General features: G+C 39.5%; 1 protein-coding gene across 1 annotated transcript in view; it reads left to right on the forward strand.

Annotated features, from left to right (window-relative positions):
• Positions 1-393: 393 nt before the first annotated feature.
• Positions 394-23,684, forward strand: part of LOC104076232 (sex comb on midleg-like protein 2) — a 57,045-nt gene continuing 33,754 nt past the window's right edge. The window contains 5 exon segments of the mRNA XM_009577030.1: positions 394-502; positions 13,268-13,338; positions 17,550-17,784; positions 21,886-21,974; positions 23,425-23,668. Of these exon segments, the coding sequence (XP_009575325.1) occupies positions 481-502; positions 13,268-13,338; positions 17,550-17,784; positions 21,886-21,974; positions 23,425-23,668 (661 nt within the window). The 5' untranslated portion in view covers positions 394-480.

The following is a 23,684-nucleotide window of genomic DNA, read 5'->3' on the forward strand; positions in this document are numbered from 1 at the left end:
TGTGCAAGTAAGGCACGACAAGTGGGTTATAAAAGTGTTTCTTCCATTTTTCAGTAATATTTGTTGGGGGAAAAAGGAATAAAGCATTTTTTATATCTTTCTCTGTATTAGAAATCCACAGAAAATGCAAATCATTATACAACGAACTGTCTAAAACAATGGAATAAAAGGTTGGGTTCTTCTGTACCCTTGCTACTTTGATACAGCCATTGTTTTCATGCTGTTCTTCTACAAATAGCTTGTTAAACGTTTGCAACTTTAAACCAGCAAGATAATTATACACTAACACACACAAAAAAATCCTCCTTCCCCCCCCCCCCCCCAAAAAAAAAAAAAGATGACCCAAACCCCAACAACAACCTCCCCCCTAACTTGTTGTATTACTACTCCACAGGAAACTGTTGTGTTGAAAGGAAGAATTAACTGGTCTTTCAACTTCAGCCTTTTTATTGTGAGAGGGAAGATCACAGAAGTGTTACCATGGGGAGAACAGCAGCTAAAGGTAAGGCCTGGTAGCTTTTATCTGAGAGGAAAGAAAATAGGGAACCTGTTTCTTTCTCTTTTCGAAGGTGGTGGGTTATTACTTGACAATTACTATACTGTTAGATTAAAGAGGAGAGGTTACAGTGTGTATTGAACACAGGTAAGTTCAAACTTCATGTTGTTTTAGAGTAAGTACGCTAAATTCAGCTTATCCTGGAGTTCTATACAAGTTCAACCAAAGCAGTTTTGTCCTGTGACAGCCCTGAAGCCATTATACTGCTCTAAAATTGAAGAGTATGTCTAGGTGTGATATTAAATAAAATGTAGTGCTTTATTCTGTAACTGCACATAATTTAGCAGGAGGATAACTAAGTAGTACAAGGAGTCAGATTTTACCACAATGAATGGCATTAGCAGCTGTCTTCACAAGCTCTTGAAGATAAAATGAACATTTTTTTAAGAGATTAATCCACAAATGCACAATGCACTATGAAGGTTTGATTTCTGCTGTGTCACATCTGCAGAAGTTAATTGTCAGTTAAGTGCTAAAATGAAGAGCGAGATTTAAAAAGTAACAAGGGTGTTTGGGTTGGTGAAACAAAGAACGTAAAGAGAGAAAGACCCACTGTCTGAGACCAAGTTGCTGCTGCTTTTCAAAGCTTTCAGATGGGTAGTCTTCCCCCATAAAATACTGCTAACACTTTTGTACTTCTCTTGAGCTTTCCACCTTCAGCCCAAGCTGCTTTATGTGCTTGCGTGCTCCCTGGGTAAATAATTGTCTTTTGCTATAGTAAATTTTCTGTAATGGCAGGAGTCATCCATTTAGTTGTTGCACCAAGAGTTTATGGAGGAAGTCCATCCCCTTCTCTTGTAGGTTTTCTGCATGGTTGTTGTCTAAATATACTAAGAGATACCCTGTTCCGGGCAGATAAGATAAGAATCCCACTAGGGAAGCACAGAAAGAGGGGAAAGCAGACATTTCGTACTCACTCTGTCTTGATAATCCTTACCTGTGTGCACTGAGGCTTGCTGAAGGGTAGCTAAAAGGTGCTCACAACCCTGTCTGGTAGGGAGTGGAGAAGGCCTCTTCCTGAGCAATGATAAGTCTTGGGCTTGTCTGAGTAAACGTCATCTGAAGGCGAGTAACTGCATAGCATGGGAAGAGCAAATGTTTTTCTCACCCAAAGGTGTTTCACGTCCATCATGAAGAGACAAGGGATTTCTTTGACAAAAGTGTTCTCTTGCCATGTTTTGAACACCCGACAGAGTTTGAAGACTTTAAGGTGACTAAGAACTAGCTGCAGAAATTTAAAAAGCATGACTGCAAATTGCTTTTTCCCCCACATTGGACAGCAAGCAAATAGCAAGTCTTGGAAGATGATCATTGTGCCTCCTCATGTAGCACACCAATCTGTGATTAAAAACTAATGCTGTTGACAGAGGTGATGCTTGCCCAGCATGCAGACAAAGCAATCGTCTTGTTTGTTGAAAGGTTAACTCTTGCTAGAAAGAAGTGTTGTGGATTTTTAAAGCATTTTGGACACGAAGCTGGAGTTCAGCTTGGGAGTTTATAAGAGAACTATACACTGGTCACCAGGATTATCTTTACCAGACCTTATGTTCTAAAGGTGCCTTTTCTGATTGTAAATTTTTTTTTTTTTTGTCTCATTCACAACCCAGTCAAGATAGCTTTGTCTGGTTTCTTCCTTGTCTCTAATTTCTTGCATGATAGATGTGGTTGCTCTTGCCTGTTTTCTGTTGAGTAATCTTATCAGCAGAAGAATTCTGTAGTTACAGATAGGGTGGGAATAACATAAACACATGGAGTTTTGAATCAGTAAGCAGAAAGCACTATGTTAAATAATCTAATCTTGTTTTGTATCTACTGCTTTAGTTTATGAAGTGTGCTGTAGAAAAACTGTTAGTTGGTAAACAATAGAATATGCTGCTTTTGTAATTTTAGTATATGCTGTATTCTAATCTTGCTACCTAGAAGAAAAGAGTCTTTCACGGGGTTTTGAAAACAAGTATTTAACCTATATGTATTATTATAGGCTAAATGTGTGTATATATATTTACATAATGAATATACAAGCTCTCTATATACTTACATGTATTACTAAATTTTTACACTTTCTTTGAAAAGGATATCCTGTTCTTTGCTTTTTTCCAAAAGAGCTGAGTAGCATGTGATTAAGTCCACAGTAGCAGCATTTCATTTTCATTTGTGTTTTGACAAAATGATCTAAAACATAGTGTTTTACAATGGAAAGTGAACTCAAACTTGTCTCTTTAAAAATGGACTTTATAAAGAGAGGAATGAACATAGATAATTTTGTCACCGTGAGCTTCATTACTCTAGAACTAAGAAGTCTCTTCTGTCTCCAACATTACAATAAAGTTCCCATTTTCAAGTCCACTTTTCAGCTTTGAGGGAATTAGTCACTGAACTTGGCTAGGTAAAGGAGATGAAAAGAAAATACTCTTTGTACCTGCATAAGTATTTCTCCCTTTTTATAACCTCATTTTTGAGGTTTGTCCTCAAAGTTTGACCACACTGAGGGTCTCGCGCTGAGGGAGTTATCTTCCTCAGCTCAGTGATTTGACTTAATAGTCTTCCATGTCTTAATTTTGTTTTCAGTGATCGTTGGAAACTAAAATTACTAGAATTTAGGATATCAAAATCTCAAACGTAGATTAGTGCACATTAAAAAAAAAATCACACATGTATTTCATGTTTATAAAATTGGATTTTAATCTTGTTTTCTTTAATGTTGCTTTTAAAAATAAACCATAAATTCTTATCCACCCTGACTACTGACATTGGAAGAGGCACACCAGACCAAGGCATCGTAGCAACTGTGAAGTATAGACTGGGGGAAACTATTCTGAGGTGGTAGTAGATACAGGGTATCTCATGTGAAAACAGGATAGTAATTTTTACTGCTAGTAGCTTTTCATCTGCTTAGACAAAACACTCCAGCTTTGTAGCGGTCTTCTAAACATTGAGGGCTGGAATGCATAAAAGCAAGGGAAGCCTTTGAAAACAGTCTTTGCTTTATTCAGACTTATTTTTTGGATGCTTCTGCATGTGCTGGGTGAGTTTTACCTGGGCGTTTTAAAGATTAGATTTCTTGCCATCAAAAACAAGTAATAGTGATGGTGCTTTGGGTTTATTATGAATACATAAATGCCTCTACCTCAAATGAAATAGGTATTTAAACTGTTATTGAGGAATCTGTTTCTTCTCATGAATGTCTTCACCTCTTCTTGCTCTCACAGTTGTCTAACAGCTGATGATAAGAAAAATGTGTCGCCGAGTGCTCCATTTCAGCATTCATATTTGCTGTGATATTTGTGAGATAGGCAGTAAACCTAACTGGTACAGGAAGTAAATAATTCGGGTGGTGGTTGTCAGCGAGAACTCATCTGGTGTCCAGGCTGTGGTTTTTCACATACTTTCACCTGTTCTTGATGTCTCTTATCATGAAAAGCTGTCATCTTGTTTGAAATCTGGCACTGTTGGGTAGATACTCTTTCATGACTTTGTCCTTTCAAGCTTTGGGTGTTCACAGGAAGCAGTTATTAGTTCTCTTCTTCAGTAAGTCTCTTATGTGGGACTCCGTTGGATTTCCTTTTCGGACACAAGCAGATTGGGAAGTTTATCTACTCGGTAAGCTGTCAGCCTGATGTCTGCAACAGTCCCATGACTGTTTTTGGGAAAGCCTGACTAACTGAGCTTGTAGAACATAACAAAAAGCTCTGCTAGTGATTGCCACTGCCCAGTAGAAAACTAGCTGGATTCAGTTCAATGCCAGAGAGGCTGGATGGAATATACTTTCATCTGTAGGTGGGAGAAGGTGAATGTTATCCTTGTGTCTCATCATTCTTACTGGACTAGTTTTACTGCTGTCCCTTCTCAGGTTCCCACTGGTAGTTGTTGTCAGGTCATAGGGTGTCCACTTGTGTGGGTTAAAGCCCTACTCCTGAGAAAGTACCAGGGTTAGAGCTCTTTGGGCACCATCCAGAAGCATTTCAGCATTTCTCTGAAGTTGACCTCCATAAGGATTTTTCTTTGGGAACCTGTCAAGTGCTTTCAGGGATGTAGAAAATGTTTCAAAGCAAACTTTTTCCAAAAGAATGAGTGTGTAAGTCAAGAAAGAAGACTAAGTAAAGGAGTAAACAGAGCATTTTCTTTCTTTTTCAAAGGATTTTGGGTACTCCCCATATCTGCTTTAGGAGAAGCAGGTGATACTTTTGCAGCATATTTTGAGCAGGTATGTAGCTGTAAGCATGTGTTCTGGGACTGTGGAGGACTGTGGAGTCCGAGTTATTCTTGGAAGGTGTCTCGACCCTGAGTGCACTGATAGGCTTTAATGTCCATGCCCAACCTCACCAAGGCTCTCCCTGCTGTGCCCATGGCGCAGGACCCCATGTCAGCCCCCCGGGACCGTCACCCCTGCCCCAGCGAGGCTGCAGCAGGACCGGTCTCCAGCTCCCCACAGCCCTGCGCTGCCTGGCCATGGGCCCTGTTGGGCCGGGCCCACCCGTGGGCCCATGTCCCAGCCCGACCTTAACCCCAGCCCCAGGGGGGTGTCCGGGGCTGGGGCTGCTCCCAGTGCCCCCCTGGTTGCTTCTGGCTGGGACGGTGGGTTGGCCGTGGCTGGTGAGGCCCTGCTTGGCTGCCCCTGCGGGGTCCCTGGCCTGTGCTATGCCCTGGCCGAAGGAGCACCACATCCTACCCTGCACAGAGCCAGGTGGATGGCTTATCCCCTCCTCACTGACGGATGGGGGATTTTGGGATTGTTGACAGAAGATTGTCATGATTCAGCTGTTGCTGTACATGGCAGTTCCTCAATGAATGGTGAAAGAAGTGCGGCGGAAATGATCAACATCACACATGGCTCGTTGGTACTCTCTGTTTCAAGAAAAGCCTTACTTACAGAAAACATAGAAGAGAAACACAATTAGGGCTTAATCTTTGCTGCAGAACAACTCAGTGTATCTCAAGTGTTTCTGATCACCAAATCCCTCTTATTCTAGGTTAGGAGTGTTTTTATTTCAAATGCAAGCCAATCAATAGCTAAAGACTTAAGTGCAAGCAGATACAGTAACCGGCTACCAATACAATCTTTTGGTACAAGTGAACCATCCCTTCACCTGTTCAGGCTAACTAGGATGGCCAAAGGCATGAGCTGAGGCACCTTCCTGGAGGAGCGGCCCCATTCCTGGTGCTGAGGCATTTGCAAACCAAGAGAGTTATTCAGCCATGCAGAGCTTGATAACCTTATTAAATCTGAAAATGTACTTGCATTTCATTTGCCAGCTCAGTGTCATATTTCAATTGTGCTTGAATTTCAGTCCACTAGTGTCAAAAGCAAGTCACCAAACCAACATATTTTAAACACTAAAAAGAGCAGGTGGAATTGGCTCCCTCTGTCTTCTCCGTTCTAGCCTCCCAGTCCCCCTCTGTGTGTCTCATATGCACTGAAATCTGGCAAAAATGAAATATGACAAACTCCCTTCTGTATCTGTGTGGAGATGAATGGTAGATAGTTCTGAATTTATGTTTTTTTTAAATAACTGAAATGTGCACTGAGATAGCTGCTTGCATTTGAGTATTCAATAATTTGAGTATGGAATGGAATCTTTAACTCAGAAATATGCTTTCATATTCATACTTCAGGGTGGTGTTTTTTTTTTCTTGTTCATAGTGGTCTAGACGAGATTTAAAAAGCTATCTGGTGATCTTGAGGATCTCAAATCGCGTGTAGGTTGAGTAAAGCTGTTTAAAAATTAGGGCAGAATTGCTCTTCATGGAGCTAATACTACATTTTCTGCAAGTAGATTAATTCTGATAATATAAAGTAGTCAAAAGCGCTGCTTTTTCATGCTGTACTTCTCTATGTTTTGAAAAAAAAATAGTGCAGTGATTAAATTTATAGTACAAGTACCTTTTTGATTATGCACTGGAATGAATAAAAGAAAGGCAATCTTTGGAACAAGACGTTCTGTATTGTTTGAAAGCATTCTGTGTTATGTTGGACATCGTTATGATGTGAATATTACATTTATTATGTAATGGAATCTTGTCTTTTAGATTCAAAGAATATTAAAAAAGAGAAAGATGGAAAGAATCAACAGGCAAACAACCCGTCTTTAAAAAGTGGTAGGTATTGCAGCTGTCAGGTTATTAGTTAAGGTACCCTAAAAGAAAAAGTGTGTATTTGGATTGTACTATCTCCTGAGGCTTTTTTGCATTCTCTTTGGCTATTACTGGTGGGTAGTTAAAAATATACCATTGCTTTTGTCTAACTCTGTTGGGAAAGTATGTTTTGGTATAGAAAATGATGGTTGAAACTGCTTGACTTGAGCCTGATAGTTTCACTAGCTAAGACAAGTACTCTGTGTATATAATCAAAGACGCTGTGTAAACATTAATTTTTTTTTTTAGATCATTTACTTATTTGTCTGTTCTTCTAATCCTGTATTTCCCAGTTTCATACCTTTTCTGCCCCAGTTATCTTCTCTTTCCTTAATGTGTTTGCTGGTGCTAAAGAAGGGCTTTTCAGTTTAATAGTCTGAGTTTTTAGTATTGCTAATGGGATTAAATTGCCTGGGATTCTAATTTTACTTTAAACTTAATCTGTTTTCAAATCACTTTTTTGTTTATAATAAACTGAGGAAACTACACAGTTACCAGAAATGATCCAGCTTCTTACCAAACCTCTGCTCTCTAGTGGACAGCCTCTACTATCCTCAACAGGTGCCATAGGGCAGCATGTACATGGGTTTGCTGGCAATTTAGCCTTTGTGAGATGCAGTGAGAGGGCAGTAGCATCCTTATATATGCTTCATATGTTCATGTTGGTTGCTTGAATCTGGGGCAGTAAGAAATGTCATGAGTGCTGTTGACTAAAGTTGAAAATCTCTTCAGGAGTCCTTAGTTAATCCTCAATAAAATATCACTGGGTTACTTAAACTCTCACTCTGCTTACATTTCCGTGCCCTTTGACTCCTAATAGATGGTCTGGTTAGAGCTTTTCTTGGGTACCAGCAAAGGAGTTCCTTAGAAGTAGTGTAGTCACTGAGTGAATGTGCTGAGATACTAACATGGTAGCTGGGTAGTTGAGGTGATGACTTTGCGTACAAGATACAATACCCTGTTATCACCAGCCATAGTACAGCTTTCTGCTGTTTATTCGCCAGGCTTAATTCTTCCATTTCCTGGGATCCTAGCAGTCATTTTTGGTATTCTTCCCTGTTACTTTGAGACAGGAGAGAAAGGGTATTTGTGTCTTGTTTTCCCTCTTCTGCAATGTAAGAGGAGCTCCAGTCAAACTGGACTGAGATAGCATGTCTGTGTTTTAAAATAATATTGTCTGACATGACAGACGGAGCCCCATAAGACACCCCCCACCAGCAGAGTGCTTCTCATATGTGGATAAGATAACCATATTTCATGAGTCACTGGAAAACGTCCCTGTCTCCTTCTGCAGTAGAGAGCAAGGTGTTGAAAAAGCTTTGTGGAGAAGCAGTGCTAAGCAGGCAAGCCTTATTCTGTCATCTGTGTTCTTCCACTTACGACTACGCTGTTAATCTAGTGTCTGAGCCCTGAATTTACTCATGAAATCTAGACTCAGCTATATCAAACACCTAGAGAGGAGTGCCTTGCTCAAGATTATGCAAGATCTCTGATTTTCTATAGATGAGATGATAATTTTTATCCCGTGTTGTTGCTTGTTGGTAGCAACGAAGAAGAGCGAGCCTCTTGGTGCTGGATGAAGAAAGATGCCTTACAATGCTTTGGGCTAACATCCAGGAAATCTCCCGAGTTTTCAGGGGGATGTGTGATAGGAAAAGTTGAAGAGCAGGGGACATCTAGAGGTGTGAGAGGAACAGGTGAAAAAATAGACTAAAGTAGGTAGGGAAGGACAGGAGGAGGAGAAAAATTCTAATTGAATGATCACAACGTATAGAAAGAGGTACAAGGTATGAAGCAGAGCATGAAATACCTTACACTTAAACTACTATGTTTGCAAGAGTATGTAAACCAAAATTAAAAAGAAACCTCATCTTTGACAAAGAGTGGTGGTGGGTTGAAGACTAGAAAAGATACATCTCTGTGTCAGAAGTCTCAGATGCATGCCAAAGGATGAGATGAGAAGACACGAGTTGCTCCGTCTGCTTAAACAGTGTTTAGACTATAGTGATACTGCATTAAACTAGCCTAAATAAACCAGAACCTTAAACTCTACCTATATACAAGTGACACTTAAATCATAGTTTTAATCTTCAGTTTAAATGTTGTAAAATTTTTACAAACTGAGCTGGAGCATGTACAGTAGAAGAAGATAGGGAGCACTTCAGCAGACTGGGTATTCACATATTCATGGAGGCAGATGGGATGCCTCCAAAGGTGCTGAGGTAGTTGACTGATGTCACTGTGAGGCTTCTCTCTCATTTTGGAGAGGTCATAGTGATTGGGGAAGTTTTATGGTGACTGGAAGAGGGCGAACAGTATGCCCAGTGTCAAGAAGGACAAGAAGGGAGCACCTGGGGAATTACAGGCTGGCCTGCCTGACCTTGGTCTTCAGGAAGACTATGGAGAAAATCCTCCTGGAAGCCATTTCCAAGCAAATAAAGGACAAAGATGTGGTTAGGAACAGCTGAAATGGATTTGCCAAGTGTGAACAGTGCGTGACTGATTCCCCTTGTTTACAGAATCAGTTATCACAAAAGGCAGAGTAGTGGATGTTGTTCATCTTGGCTTTAGCAAGGCTCTCTGTACGGTTTCTACAGTGTCCTTTCTGCCAAACTGGTGAGATCTGGTTTGGATAGCTGGATGGAAAGTTGACTGGGCTGCCAGACACAAAGGTTTTTGATCAGCAGTACAAAATCCACCTGGCAGCTGGTAGCATAGTGGCATTTCTCAGAGGTCAATGCTAGGGCTGATGCTATTTTATGCCTCACTGACAGATGGGGACAACTGGACAGAACACACTGTCAGCTAGTTTGTGGGCAACATCTGACTGGGAGGAGTAGCCAGTAGGCTGGAAGGCAGGGCTGCTCTTCAGATGGACCTCCCCGTGCTAGAGAAGCGGGCTGACAGGAACCCTGTAAGATTCAAAGGCAAATGGAGAGTCCCTCCCGGGCGTGGGGAGACTGGAGCCCTGCGGCAGCCCAGGCGGGAAGCGGGCTGCCTGGAAAGCGGTTGTGCAGGAAAGGCCCTGGGGCCCGGGCAGGCAGCAAGCTGAGCGTGGGCCAGCAGTGTGCTCTTGTGGTGAAAGACATCAACTGCATACCGAGTCCTATCAGCAAAACTGTAGGCAGCAGGCCAAGAGAAGGGAGTTGCTTCTTTTTGGTATTTGTGAGACTGCATCTGGAGTACTGTGTTCAGTTTTGAGCTCCCCAGTACAAGGAAGACACTGCTATACTGGAGCAAGCTGGCTGGCTGTCCATCAAAAAAATGAAGGAGCCGAATGCAAGATGTAAGCAGAAAACTGGTACTGAAACCAGAAAAATGGTTTCTTCAGCCGAAAGAAGAGAAAGATTATGGGAGATCGTCTTGCTGTCTTCAATTAACTGACAGGCGGCTGTAGAGGGGACAGAGCCAGGCTCCTCTCATAGGTGCAGTGAAAGAATGAGAAGCAACAAATACTGGCTGGAGCACGAGAAATTCCTGCCTGATGGAAGGAAAAAAATCTTTGCATTAAGGGTGATGGAACCCTGGAGGAGCAGGAGGCTGAACTAGAGAGCTCCTGGGGTCCCTTTTAGCTTGAGTTACTTTGTATTGGCAGGTTTGACGAGAAATGATGGGGTATTAATACAGCATTGCAGAGAACATCAAGGATCATTGACTCATGGGTCATTGCCGGTAATGCAAGCAACTATGGCATAAACTTATTTTCTCCGTTTTTAAATTAGTCAGGCTGATTGTCTTGGATCACTGTTTTAGAGTCTCACTTCTGTGTTGCTTACGAACTGTTTAATTTTTTGTTACAAAACGTCCTAGTTACCTTCTGGTGTGGGTTTTTTTTTTCCCCTGTTTCCAGTATATGATGGTTTGTTCTTCAGCGTAAAAAGTCCTTTCTCTCTCTAGTTTTCACTTTGCTGGTGGGTTTTAAAGTTGTGCTTGTTGCATAATGGGTTTTTCTTAAGCTGTTTAATTCAGCCTGCAGGTTTGAGTGGGAAGAGAAATGCGTGTTACATCATTTAGTGCGAGCTAATTTTCTTAAGGTTTTCTATTTCTCAGAAGTTGCATGTTTTCAGGGGTGTTAGAATTAGAAATATATATAAAACAACTGCTTCTTTACCTGTGCACACTGAGAATACAGAGCTTTTTGTGTAGAAATTTTTTGCAATGCGATTATTTTCCTATGCGTGCATCTTACATGTTGCAAACATACATTCATCTACTATTTCTATGTCTGCAGTAATTAAATGACGATTAGCACCATCTCTGAGAGCTTGGCTTTAATTTAACACAGTGTATCTTCACAGTTGGAGAGGTTCTAATTGAAACTTCAGGTCATTTCTTCTTGATGAAAGAGGTTTTGATAGCCAGGATTTAAAACAAAGAGCCAGGCTTTATCTGCAGCTGGCTGCTTGTGTTACCTTATGTGTCTTTCTAGTAAATGTTCCCTGGAAAAACAAAACTGTTTGTTTTCCTCTGTGCTTTTGGGTCATCCCACCAAATTTACAGTCCTGTTATCTCAATTGTTATAATTTGGGAAATGCTGCTATATAGAGATAATTTTTTCGTAGGAGGTGAACGGGGGTTTCTGCTGGTGAAAGGTGCTGTCTCTCAAGTATCTATATTTGTATGGTCCTTAACACAGCGAGGCTCTGATTCATGATTATAGCTTTTACATCATGTTAGGTCTGAGACAGCTGGGTCATAGCTAACATTTTCTTTTTGCTAGATTTAATTTTATTGAATTGGGTACTTTAAAGTCTACTAAGGTAAACCCTGATTAAAAAACAACTTTTTTTTTTTTTTAAATCAGATGTCAACCTGAAGTGGCAACTTTATTATTAGACTCGAAGAATTTTTGTAAGATGAAACTTTGCTAGCAGTTCATCATATTTAATTTTTGCAGCCTCCTTGGCCTGTCAATGAAAAGAGCAACATATCTGGAGGCTACTTTCTGGAGAAAGCTCTGAAGAGCCGTTTCCTGAGCATGCCTTCCTGAAATACAAGTATCTAACATATACTTAAGTTAATGTACCCTGCATTTTGTGAGTAATACAAAATCGATGTAACTGTATAAATGTGTGAATAAAATTTTCATTCCGAAATAGGCAGACTTCCAAGATTTTGTATGGAAACATCTTTGTTACCAGCCTACATACAGTCCACAGCTTTTGAGCTACCACATTAACAGCTTTTGAGATTTTACTGACTTATTACATAGCTAACAACCACATGGCTTCTGCAGTGCCAAGGACAAATCACTTGTACACTTTTGAATCTGTTATGCCAAAAAAAGAGGATCTCAGCAGGCCAAGGGAGTAGTTCTCTTCTGCTTGAGGCACTATATATTTTCAACTAAATGCTGCGCTAATGCAGGCAGACTCTGGGTTCGAGCCACCACGCATCCTTCAGAGAAGCAGTGTGTGAGTGCTGGAAAATGCTGCCATTTTCTGATTGTTTCTTTGCTTCTCCTCTCTCCTGAAAATTGCAGAGGTGTGTTTAACTGTGCCCAGTGGCATTTTTGGAAGGATTACTGGTAAACCTGGTGCGGTCTCTCCATCATCACTAAGGATTTTGCTGTCGGCCATGTGAATGGCCGTTGCTGAGCCGCTGGGTGGCATCACTGCATCATTTTGGGGTTCATGGGTGATTTACTCTTCAGGAACATCAGAAAGATGCCAGCTGCCCAAACAAGAAAAATAAGCAAAAGAGCTCACTTGATAATTTAGGAACAAAAACATTAGCTGTGTCCATTGTAGTTTTTCTCTTGTGCTTTATATTAATTTAAGTAATGCTCGCTTGTATCTTTGATGTTAGTACTTTGTACTGTTCCATTCATGCAAAACTGATAACACTGATTAAATCAAATACAGAATATGCTCACCCATGCACATAAACAATGCCAGTATTGACACTGGAAAAAATAGCATGATTCCGTTGCTGAACATTGCCATAATATTTACCCTACAAAGAGAAACCTTTATCAGACTTCAGATGAAAAGAGACAAAGATGCAGTTGGAAGGCTGTACTAATCCTTTTGCTTTCTAGTGGACTGGGGATAGTATTCTCAACATATATTTCAACAGAATCCATCTGTCTGTGTTTTTCAACATATATCATCTCAGTACTCCTATGAGGTTATCATATCAGTCCTGCTGTTAGGAGAACTAAGATACAGAAGGGCTAATGTGATTTGCACAAGGATGCTTGGGAGGTCTTTATGCAGAGAATTGAGTCTAGATATCCTGACTTGTATCTTTATGTGGACCACAAAAAAAAAAAAAAAAAAAAAAAAAAAAAAAAAAAAGAAGAATTTGGGGTTTATATTGATTTTGCTTATTGTGTGATCACCCCTATGAATTAACAGTACTCCTGAAGCTCCTTCAAGGGTCACATGTTTTTTCAAAGGTGGAGTTTCGGTTTGAGAGTAATCCTGTTCTTGGGGGGGTGGTGGGTGGGGGTGGGTGCGGGAAGTATTTTACAAGATAGTTGGGTTTTTCTGTCCCTTTCTTTCCCCAACCTTGCTTTTAATTTAAGTTCCCTTTAAAAACTGTCTGTGTGGTCTTTTTTTATCTTATGTTTTCCAGAACAGTTTAATTGGGATGATTATCTGAAAGAGACTGAATCAGTAGCTGCCCCTCTACATTGTTTCAGACAGGTATGCCAGATGCTATTTTGCAAGTATGTGTATGTATGCATGTTACAGGGTGATCCTAGGGTAACTTTTATGTTTGACGGCTTGCAAACTTCCCATTTGACTTCTTTTGATCTCTAGTTATCAGTAGCTTACAGTTTTGGCAGATGCTAGCTACTGAAGTTTTTCGTTCTTGGTTTCTGCCTCAAGCCAAACTTTGAGGGTTTCATTAAAATTGTAGCTTTGGACTCTGTTTTCCTTTAAAAAAGAAGAGTAGTTAATGAAAACAGAGTGTCTTATCAGAGACACTAATTTTTTCAGGAATCTTGGAGATACCATGGTTTTAGTGAGAACTAAAATTTGGCTGTTCCTCAGAGCAGCCTTTCTCCTGCCACATTTCTGAAAAAGTCCTTTCAATTCCGGCTAGCTACAAGATGTGTGTGTGTGTGTAGTAGAGTTTATTTGCCAATTCTTTTCTGGATCTCTTAAATATGTTTAATTTTGTTTCTGAGTAGAGTGCTTTTTACTAACAAGTAACAGATATTGAAGTTTAAAAAAAAATCAAGGGGAATATATGGCAATACAAAGGAAATACTGGATTTGTAGTGAAGGGTGTTTAATGTACTATTTCATATTTTACATTGTGCCCTACAAGTTTGATTCCCCCCTACCTGCTGGTTTGGTATGTATTTGCAGATGCAGTTTAAATCTACCATCTTGTGTAAGCTAATGACCTCCAGTTATTCAGCCTTCTGGAGACTGAGTCGACCTCTGCAGGCATCTTCCTCTCTGTAGAGGGAGCTGGGGCTGGTATTTTCCCAAGTTGAGTAGTATTTTAGCTGTATAAAGTTAAATAGGATGAGTTTTGGTCTGTATGCCTTCACTGTGTTAGGAAGATAGCTACTGAAGGAATTGGAGAGTTCAGGTTGATAGAACTGTAATAGGTGTGACAAGTGGTGCATGTCTAGTTTAGTGGATTGGGCATGTTCAGAAAGGTCTCTTCTAGGGTTTGTTGGTAGTCTGATGGTACTGACCTCCAGTGGGGACTAAACAAAAAGCAACACAAGTGGAATAGACTGGGGAGGAGAGGAACCATCACTCAGTGAATCTGAAGTAGTTGCAGGAATGGAGAATAGGGAGAGAGAAATACAGGTGGTACCATTTCTTTGTACTAGATCTTCAATCTCAGCTTGCTCTCCGCAGATGAGGATAAAGAACGAAGAGCCCCTCACATGCTGCTTTCAATGAGAGATGGCTAAGAATAGCAGTATCCATAGCTCTGTTTGAGTGGAGCTTCAGAAATTAATTCTACAGTATGTGTTTTTCATAGTGGATACCAGCTCAAGGCAGAGACCTCAAACTCTGCTTGGGTAGAGGCAGAGGGCAGTAGTATATCCCTGGATCATTCGGAGGTTAATGCCATACTCACAGACCATAAACCACCATGACCAGAGTGTATGCTCCCGAGAGATGTAGCTACTGCAGAAAGCTGCTCAGAAGCCTTTCCTTGTGCTTTTCTTGCATCTTTCACTTCCCTACTAATGCTCAAGAGGTCCAAACTGAACAACTGAGTAACACCTTGATGCTTAAGTGACATGCATTGACTGAGATAGATAAATCGGAGTGACCTGGATTGCTTAAGGAGCGTGTGGGTTGGAAGGAAGAGCTTTAATTTCTGTGCATAGCAAATTTCAAAAGAATTTATATATGCCGACTTTCAGTTTTTCTAAGAGCTGACCTTTAAGTAGAAAGTGATATGCAATGTTAATCAGTGCAGAGCTAGCTCCTCTCGCTACATAATGTTTGCAGATTTTAGAAACTAAAGTGCTTGAGCTTTGTGTAGGACTAATTTGACTTTTATTGGGTTACACATGAATTGTACGTGTCATTATCACTCTGTTTAATGCAAAGAAATACACTGCTGTGGCCAGCCAGAAAACAAATAGCAAAGAGGAACTTAATTTGACAGTTTATATCCAGAATTTGTGACCTGAGGGAATTCTACAAAGTTTAAATTTTGTAGTAATTAAAAATTACCTGGGGAGCAATAAATTAAAGCCTCTACTGTAAATTAAGATACAGGTACGGACAGCTAATGGAAATTGATTAAAGTATTTATCTTAATTTAGAAGGTATTTTATCTGTTGCTCTAAGTTGTTTTTAGTTGCTACTTAAAATGTCTATGTATTCCACATCCCTTTCTCTCACCCTGAAACTTTTTTCCAAGCAGTTGAAAAATTTTAAATAAAAAAGCTCAGTCCCTTGTGGTTTGAACAGAGCTTAAAACAAGTCTGTTACCGAGCGGGTTTTGTTATTTTGCTGTAAGGACGGACTGTCATGGAGGAGTTAACTTTTTAGTAGAATGCCTTGAATTGTTGGAATTTAAACAAGCTCACCTTTTCTACAAACAAACAAACTCCCGAATTTCTCAATTTCAGTTGCCTTTCATGGCTGTAGAAAATAACAGCTTGACAAGCAATATCCTGAAATTGAATTGCCCTTTAAATTTAATTTGCTCAGGCTCCCCTTTTAGACAGCCTGCTGTCTAAACGCAGCATTGGCAGATGCTACACTCAGCGTTCACTGAATATTGTTCGCCTCTTTGTTTTTTGGGCTCAGGATCCTCCAGGGCTCCTGCTCTTGATCTAGGGTGTGTTGTAAATAGTGCACCTGCACAGCATAGCAAGTAGAGCAAGATGTATTTTAAAAAATTAAATGCGGTGGAGACAAAATATCGCTAACACTTGTTGCAGTAGCAGATTTCTTCAGCCTTTTCCTGTGTACCCAAACAGGTAAGTGCACCCTTATCTGCTTACTATGGGATCCCCACCTGACCTGGTCAGGAGGGCAGGAGAAGGGACATATGAATCTTGTGAGCGTGAATGCCCATGGTTTTGGTTTTTCTACCTGCCTCCTGTGTTGGGATTCAGATTGTGTTAGTCTGTATGGGATAGCTACTGGGTTTAAATGTCATGGGGAAGGCTGCCTACAGTCCTTGGTGTCTGTGTTCAAGAGCAGCATTGTACTGGAAGAGTTGCAGAAAAGTGCTTTCAGGATGATAGGAGAATAGTCACCCTCTCCTAAGAGAAACTTCAGTGCTTGGCTTATTTAACTTGTTGGAAGAGTACTGAGAAAGGGTCGGGTTGCCCTCTGTAGATTTTGTTGTTATTTGCAAAGGTGCAAAAAGAATTTAAGTTAAATGATAGTGTTGGCAAAATTTTCTATTAATAAATCTAGGCTGGAAATGAGGAGACATCTGAAAAGAATAGTGAGAGGTATTCAGTCCCAGTTAGTGTTAATACAAACTTTTGAACATCATTAGATGATGTTACTGCCTGCAGTACTACAGTAGGCAAGTAATCAGACTGCGATCCAGTCAATCTCTGCCAGTAGTGTGTTGATACATGAGTAAAAAATACTTTCCTTCTCTTTTGTTCATCTTCAGCTTGTGACAAGAAGTTCTGCTCAAAGACCAAGTTGCATTTGTTGCGTTTCTTTTCCCTGTGCTAATTAAATTGGCATTTCATTGTATGTATATGAATATATTCAGTTTTCTACGAAAAAGCACAAACTGCAATTTTTGTCTTAACACAGAAGTTTTATGTGACTTTAGGACTGTCTGTTTTCTTTCTGTAAAACACAGTCAACACTAACTCCTTTTTCTCTCTTCTTTCTTTGTATTGTAAGCTTTTTTTTTGAGGCAGAAACTCTTTCTTGTGTTGAGCTTTTGTAGTGCTTAGTGCAGTAGGCTTCAAATTCTGTTTAAATGTCCAAGATATTACTCTAATGAGAATAACTATTTCTTTTGAATTGAAAGCTAATAAATCTTGTGGGTGGGGTATTTTTTGTGGGTTGTTTGGGTTTTTTTTTTTTTAGTTGAACGTCATGTTTCCTGATGTCCTTGTTTTCCATTCACTTCAAGTATTAATCATTGCTCCCCCATCTTTATGTTCCTATCTTTGTCAGGGACTCCCTTGTTACCCTTCTTAGAGTGCCTATCTTTTTAGAAATCCGTCATGTTTATGCAGTAGGAACATCAAGTATCTGAAATGGTAGCTGTTGGTAGGTTATCCAGCTGCCTTTTCCGATTTGCTGCTAAACACTCAAAGTTCAAAGGCTTCTTTTGAAGCCATTTATAGGAGATGTTTGGATGAATGAAAGCTGTATATTTAACTGGCTGGTAAATGTAGCAATACTAACAACAATAAGAAAAAGTCTTTTACCTTTTATTGTAGTCTAGAGTTCCACCTACGAACGATTTCAAAGTTGGTATGAAACTGGAAGCCCATGATCCTCGCAACGTTACCTCAGTTTGTATAGCTACAGTAATTGGAATCACTGGTGCCAGGCTAAGGTTGCGGCTGGATGGAAGTGACAACAAAAATGATTTTTGGAGGCTTGTGGATTCCACGGACATACAGCCCATTGGGACCTGCGAAAAGAAAGGAGGCATGCTCCAGCCTCCGCTTGGTAAGAAACAAAGCTTCTGAACTAACATGTGTGGAGTATTGCTTTCATGAAGTCAATTTTACCTTTTTGTCTTTGCAAATTCAATGGTACTAACACTTCACCAAACCATTATTTAATTGAAAAAGAGGTAAGCAAACTAATTCAGGCTAAGTGAATTGTGGCTTTTCTTCTTTTTGGATTCTTTTGACATAAGAATGAGCAGAATAGAGTTCTGGTTTTTTTGTGTGGGTTTTTTTTTTTTAAATAGTCCCTTAATGGGAGTGTCTGACAGCTTTCTTAATGATGAGATACACTGTCATGTCCCCATTCTATAAATGTTGCCTCATACACACCCTGTCTTACGAGTGTGTATGGGTGCAATGTTTTCTTGCTTGATGCTATGCGTGCTCCTTTTACTAGACCTTGGTAAGAACTGGGGAAAGCTGACTTGCCTTTTTCCTCTTCAGTACATCAGAGCAGCCCACCAGAAGGCGCTCGCTGTTAACCGACCTGTGAAGCGCTCAGCAGGGCTGCAGGAGGTGCATCAGTTCAGGACAGTCTGAATGTTTTCTCGGGCACTGAGCAAATTGGTTGTGGTCTGGGAAAGGCAGCATAGGGTGGGTTAATAGTGGTATTGCAGCATTCTGCTCTGAGGTAGGAAAAACAGCACTCCAGAGCTTTAGCAAACTACAAGCTTATATTGCATGTGATTCTCATCTCCTCGAATCGACACGTCGGGGGACATCTGATCAGTTTGTCAAGACTGGTTTGTGAGCACGATGAACAGTCATGAACAAGGTGTAGCTTTCCTATGCTTAGAAATAGTATGCAGAATTTCTTTTGTCTTTCATGAGCAATACGGGTGACAATATTATGTATCTCCCCAAACTGAAAAATAGTGCTTGGGCTTAGTCTTATTGAGGAAGTTTATTAAATTGGGGACTGTACAAAGGAATTCCTTGCTATGTGATGTCAGAGGTAACTTTGACTCACTACTAGGGGTAATAAAGTGTGATATCACCTTTCTTTGCTGTGATAACCTGTATATTTAGGTCTGCATTCTGGTACCATATTTGTTATAGCTTAAACTTCTAGGTGTGGAAATCTTTAAAGAAATGCATTTTTTGCATTGTTCTGAAAACAGTTCTGCTTTTAAAAAGGAGGAAAAATAATGACCAAAACTTATCTTAATGCCCTCCCAAGCCCCCCACAACAGCAACATCCCCTCCCCTATTATCCTGTTATCTTCTGTAATTTTTAGAAGATGCAAGAAGTAACATTCTTAATATAAGAAATGAACTGTAAGCAGAAATTGGTTACTGTTTGTTTCCCATCTTACAGTTATGAACCTACTTCTAGTTTAGTGTCATCAGTAACTCTTACCGATTTTGCATCAGAGGTTTAGTGAAGATAGGTATGATTTCTCTCAGTAGCCTCTCAAAAAAACTTGTCATCCCAATTTGTTAACAACTTTCAGTTCTTCTGTTTGAAAGATGAAGTGAAAAGTATCACTTCACTACAGTATGAAACTTGATTTGCTTGTAGAGAGGCAAACAGACACAGGAGCAGTTGATAAAACCATTAAGACACTTCATATAGATTATAGGGGTAGATTTTTGTGCTGTTGTGCTGCTTGGGAGCACAAGAAAAGCAATGCAACCAGTGTGCTAGTCTAGAAAAATATTATTTGGGCCCAGGAGGGCTTTCTTCCTTCTTTCCTGTGGGTATATAGAGGTTTTGAATGAAAGCACTGAAAATTCTTGACACCTGGGGGAAAAGACACTTTTTTTTTTTTTTTTTTTTTTTTTTTTTTGAGAGAGAGAGAAGTTACCCAGTTGACCCTCTCTGAAGTTCTTGGTATAACCTTGTAGAATGAATGCAGTGATACCAGTATGAAAGAGGGTTGCAACAGAGAAGAGTATACCTATTCCTTCAGCTACACATCTGTACAGTGTTAAATATATGGCTTCAGTTCAGGAGCATAATGCTTTTTAAAATGTGTTTCTAAACCAGTCCGATGAATAAAACAATTCTGGTTATGTATAATAGGGGCAGTTGATCGTTAAGAAGAGAAACTTTCCACAATCGTCAGTAGAAAGGTTGATGACTTCTCTTCGGATACTGGTTTTTACCCCTGTTCGGTCAGGCTGCTTGTAGTGCAGCACCTAACAAGCAGCTGTTTCCCTGCACCCAGGCGTGTAAGTTTACCTGCCCTCCAAACAATTGCTGGTTATTCAGAAAAGAATGCAAGTGCCATTATTTTGTCCCTCCTGCCCTAGATTTTTCTAGAGATAAGCTAAATTCCAGCAATCAAACATTCTGGCATACCTAGATAAATTTTTGAAAAAGCCTTTTTGGCAGTTTTACAGCATCCTGTTCCTGGGCAAAGCTGGGAGCTAATTGGGTGTATAATTACCTCCTGTTAGACATTTAAGCAACTGATTTTTTTTTTTTGTCCTGAGTAGTAGGGAACCTTCTAGGTACTAATGTTCTGCTTCTATCGTAATAACTAGCTAAAATAGACCCTCCTACCTGATTTTTACATAAGTTTAATTGTGCATGTTACATAAGGGTTTTGAGAAAGTGATTAATGTAGCAAAGGGTTCCCGTTCCTCTGTTTTTCTTAGGTGAGCTTTTTTATTGTTGAGAGCTTAAAGTTCTCAACAAATTATGTTGAGGATAACATTTTTTCTGATTTTACCAGCACGACTTAAAGGCCAAATGAAGTTAAATGAAACTGTTGTCTAGTTGTCATTCCTCTGTCTTGCGTATATATCTTTTCTGGGCTAGCTGGTTAGGAATATTGTGTTTCAGTAACCACGTGTTTAGGTTGTATAAAGACTCCGGTATCACACCAGGACTGATAATCAGCTCAGCAGTCCTCAAATTATGACACCATTTATCAAATGTGAGCTTTGTATTCACTTAAGTGTGGCACAGGTAATTCAGACTTGAAAACTGTTTATTCAACTGAAAATAGCTTAAAGCTACTAGTTAAAGAGCTATTATAGCATATAATCCAATTTTAGATGACTTAATGATTTAACTGATCAAGAATTGCAGATATGTTCCACCTGTCTAGTTGTATTTTTTTAAGAGAATTGTCGAGGCTGAGTTATGAGGGAACTCATCAGTTCCTGGCAGATTCTGGTACTTTTTGCTTTGTGGAAAAATTTCCAATTTGCTCTATTATGTCTGTTTTTCTGTAGAACTGTGCCAGACATATAACTGCTAAAGACGCAGAAAAAATGTCCACTATGTCTGTTATCTTACTCATTACTTTGAAACATCCATTTGGAAAGCACAGAAAGCAAAAGGATTTTTTTTTTGTTTTGTTTTATTTTTTTAACTGGAAAGTAGTTGATTCTGAGGGAAGATTATCTGGAATGAGAATGTTTTCAGCCAAACCTTTGTTCTGCTTGAATAAAGTAGTTCATCTAAACAAATTTTATTATTGTTTGTGCTTTTTATTCACTTGTTAATGAAGAATATTAAAGTAGAAACATCTTCCAGTTTGTTTTCCAATATGATACATGCTTTTGTTAAAATAATTGTATTTTTGTTCTTCCCTGTCACGTGTTCTTTGGTTTTTAAGGCTATTTATTTATTTATTTATTTTAACGGAGGAGAGAGAAGAAACTGATTGTTCTTTTTTTGTTTGTGGTCTTGTGAAAGAATTACAAGAGTCTCAAAAATAAAAAGGTATCTCCTCAATAAATGAGAGAAGCTGGAGCGGAGGATGTTGTCTTAGAATGAGAGCAAAAAGCAGACCGGAAAAGTAAGCTGGGCTCTTGTGCTGGGGAAGTTCCATTGGACTAGGGACTCTGTGGGACAACCTTATGATCTCCTGTACTAGAACTTCGATGTCGTTAAGTCCTACATGTTTATTTGTAGTATCACAAATTGCAATGAGTGATTCTTCAGGCAAGTCACTCGGAGTGGAAATGCATTGCATGGCTTTCTGCACTGACAGCGACCGTGTTTGTTCCTTCTTGGCTACTTTTATTTTGGCCAGGTCCAAAATAGAGGGAATGAGGCATTAGTAAAACAGACTTTATATCCTCCTCCTCCTATTTTATTTTATAAACGGAAAGTAGGGCTATTTGTTTGTTTGTTACTCAGGGTTCCAGATGAATGCATCGTCTTGGCCAATGTTTCTCTTAAGAACTCTCAATGGAGCTGAAATGGCACCCGCAGCATTCTTTAAAAAGGTAAGAAGAAAGGGACTGCTAGTAAACAACTTTCTATCAATTGGTCCATGGTTACGCTTTTTAATGAAGATGCCAAGATATTACTCTGTTGTCTGTAGCACAGGAAGGCAAGACTATTATTTACAATGACTTTGAACTGGATTGGCAAGCTACAAAGCTAGACAGGAAGCCATCTGCTTCTAGTCTGTTGAGGTGGGCATCTCTTTTCCTGAGTTGAGACTTTAAAGTGTAGTGTGTTATTTAGAAAAATTGTGTTAGCTCATTTTTTGTGTCTCGTGGATTTACGATACAATGCATATCACATTTCTTAACAGCACCATATTCATTTGATTGTGCACAGGAGTAAAGAAAAATTTTAATGTGGAATAAGAGTCATTGGAATACAGTAGTGCTTGGGAAGGTTTTGTTAAACATTTTGATTGGGCACATACTCATCATTTAAAATGTAGTGAGAAAGTAGTTGAAAATAGCAGAAAAAGCTGTTCAGTTTTTAAAATATGACTCTTGAGTAAGTTACTGTGAAACATGAAAAATCATATAAAAACAACAGTAATATTAAAATGACTTGGTTCAATTTTTTGTCAAGGTAGTAAAACCCTGCTGTCATATTGAGTGACTTAATTTTTGATATTGAGAGTGACATTGACAAGAATGTCAGCAAATCAAACAGTTGGGTTCAGACCTGCAATCACATTGCTTGTGTGTTAACTTTATAGAATTATGTAATTTTTTTAATATAAGATAATATAAATTTTCTGAGGTGTGATAAGCCACGCTTCCCTGTGCTAGCCTACCAGCACATCTGAGATGGCTTTTGGATAATGAGGTTCCTGAGGCTGAGGTGGTAATTCATGTTCCATCGGGTCACAACTCCTGCTGGGGGGGGTACACTTGTGCTGGTCACATTGACTTGATTTTTGTTTTTCTTTTGTCCACTTGGAATTGGTCTAAGGCCAACTGAGTTAACAGAGGCCTATAAATAATGTCCAATGCTAATGAATTTTTCATGGATTAATTGGGAGGTGAAGCTTTTACCAGACAGTTATCAGTCCCCAGAAATATCCATTCCCTGCAAACCTCCTCTTCTTTACTAGCATGTAATAATTTCATTTTAGTGTCTTTGCTGTCTTGCTGCCCAGACATAATGTATTGGGTGTAACCTATTGCTTATGTAAATACTTTTAGCAGGGTCTTTCTGTCATGGAGAATTTTGCTAATTATCCCAGATGTGTTTGTGGGAATAGAATCTAGATTTTTATAATACAGAAGAGCAAAAGCAAATTTGAAATATGAGTAAGTTTCCTTGAATGTCTACTATAACTTTTTGAGAGTAGTGAGTATAAGAAGTAAGGATGTTGAAGAAAAAAAGAGTTGGTTTTTTTTTGTGGTTTTTTTTTTTTTTTTAAGAGGCCATAGAAATACAAATGTTCTACCACTCTTACTTTTGTAGGAACCACCAAAACCTGTGCCAAACTGCTTTAAAGTTGGAATGAAACTTGAAGCTATAGATAGGAAGAACCCGTACTTAATTTGCCCAGCAACCATTGGAGATGTTAAAGGAGACGAAGTTTTTGTTACATTTGATGGCTGGAGAGGAGCATTTGACTATTGGTGCAGATGTGATTCTCGAGATATTTTCCCAGTCGGGTGGTGTAGCTTGACAGGAGATGCATTACAACCACCAGGGAACAATGGTAAGATGACTAATAA

This window comes from Fulmarus glacialis, unplaced genomic scaffold, assembly GCF_000690835.1.
Source record: "Fulmarus glacialis isolate BGI_N327 unplaced genomic scaffold, ASM69083v1 scaffold13584, whole genome shotgun sequence".
In the NCBI taxonomy this organism is placed as follows: Eukaryota; Metazoa; Chordata; class Aves; order Procellariiformes; family Procellariidae; genus Fulmarus; species Fulmarus glacialis.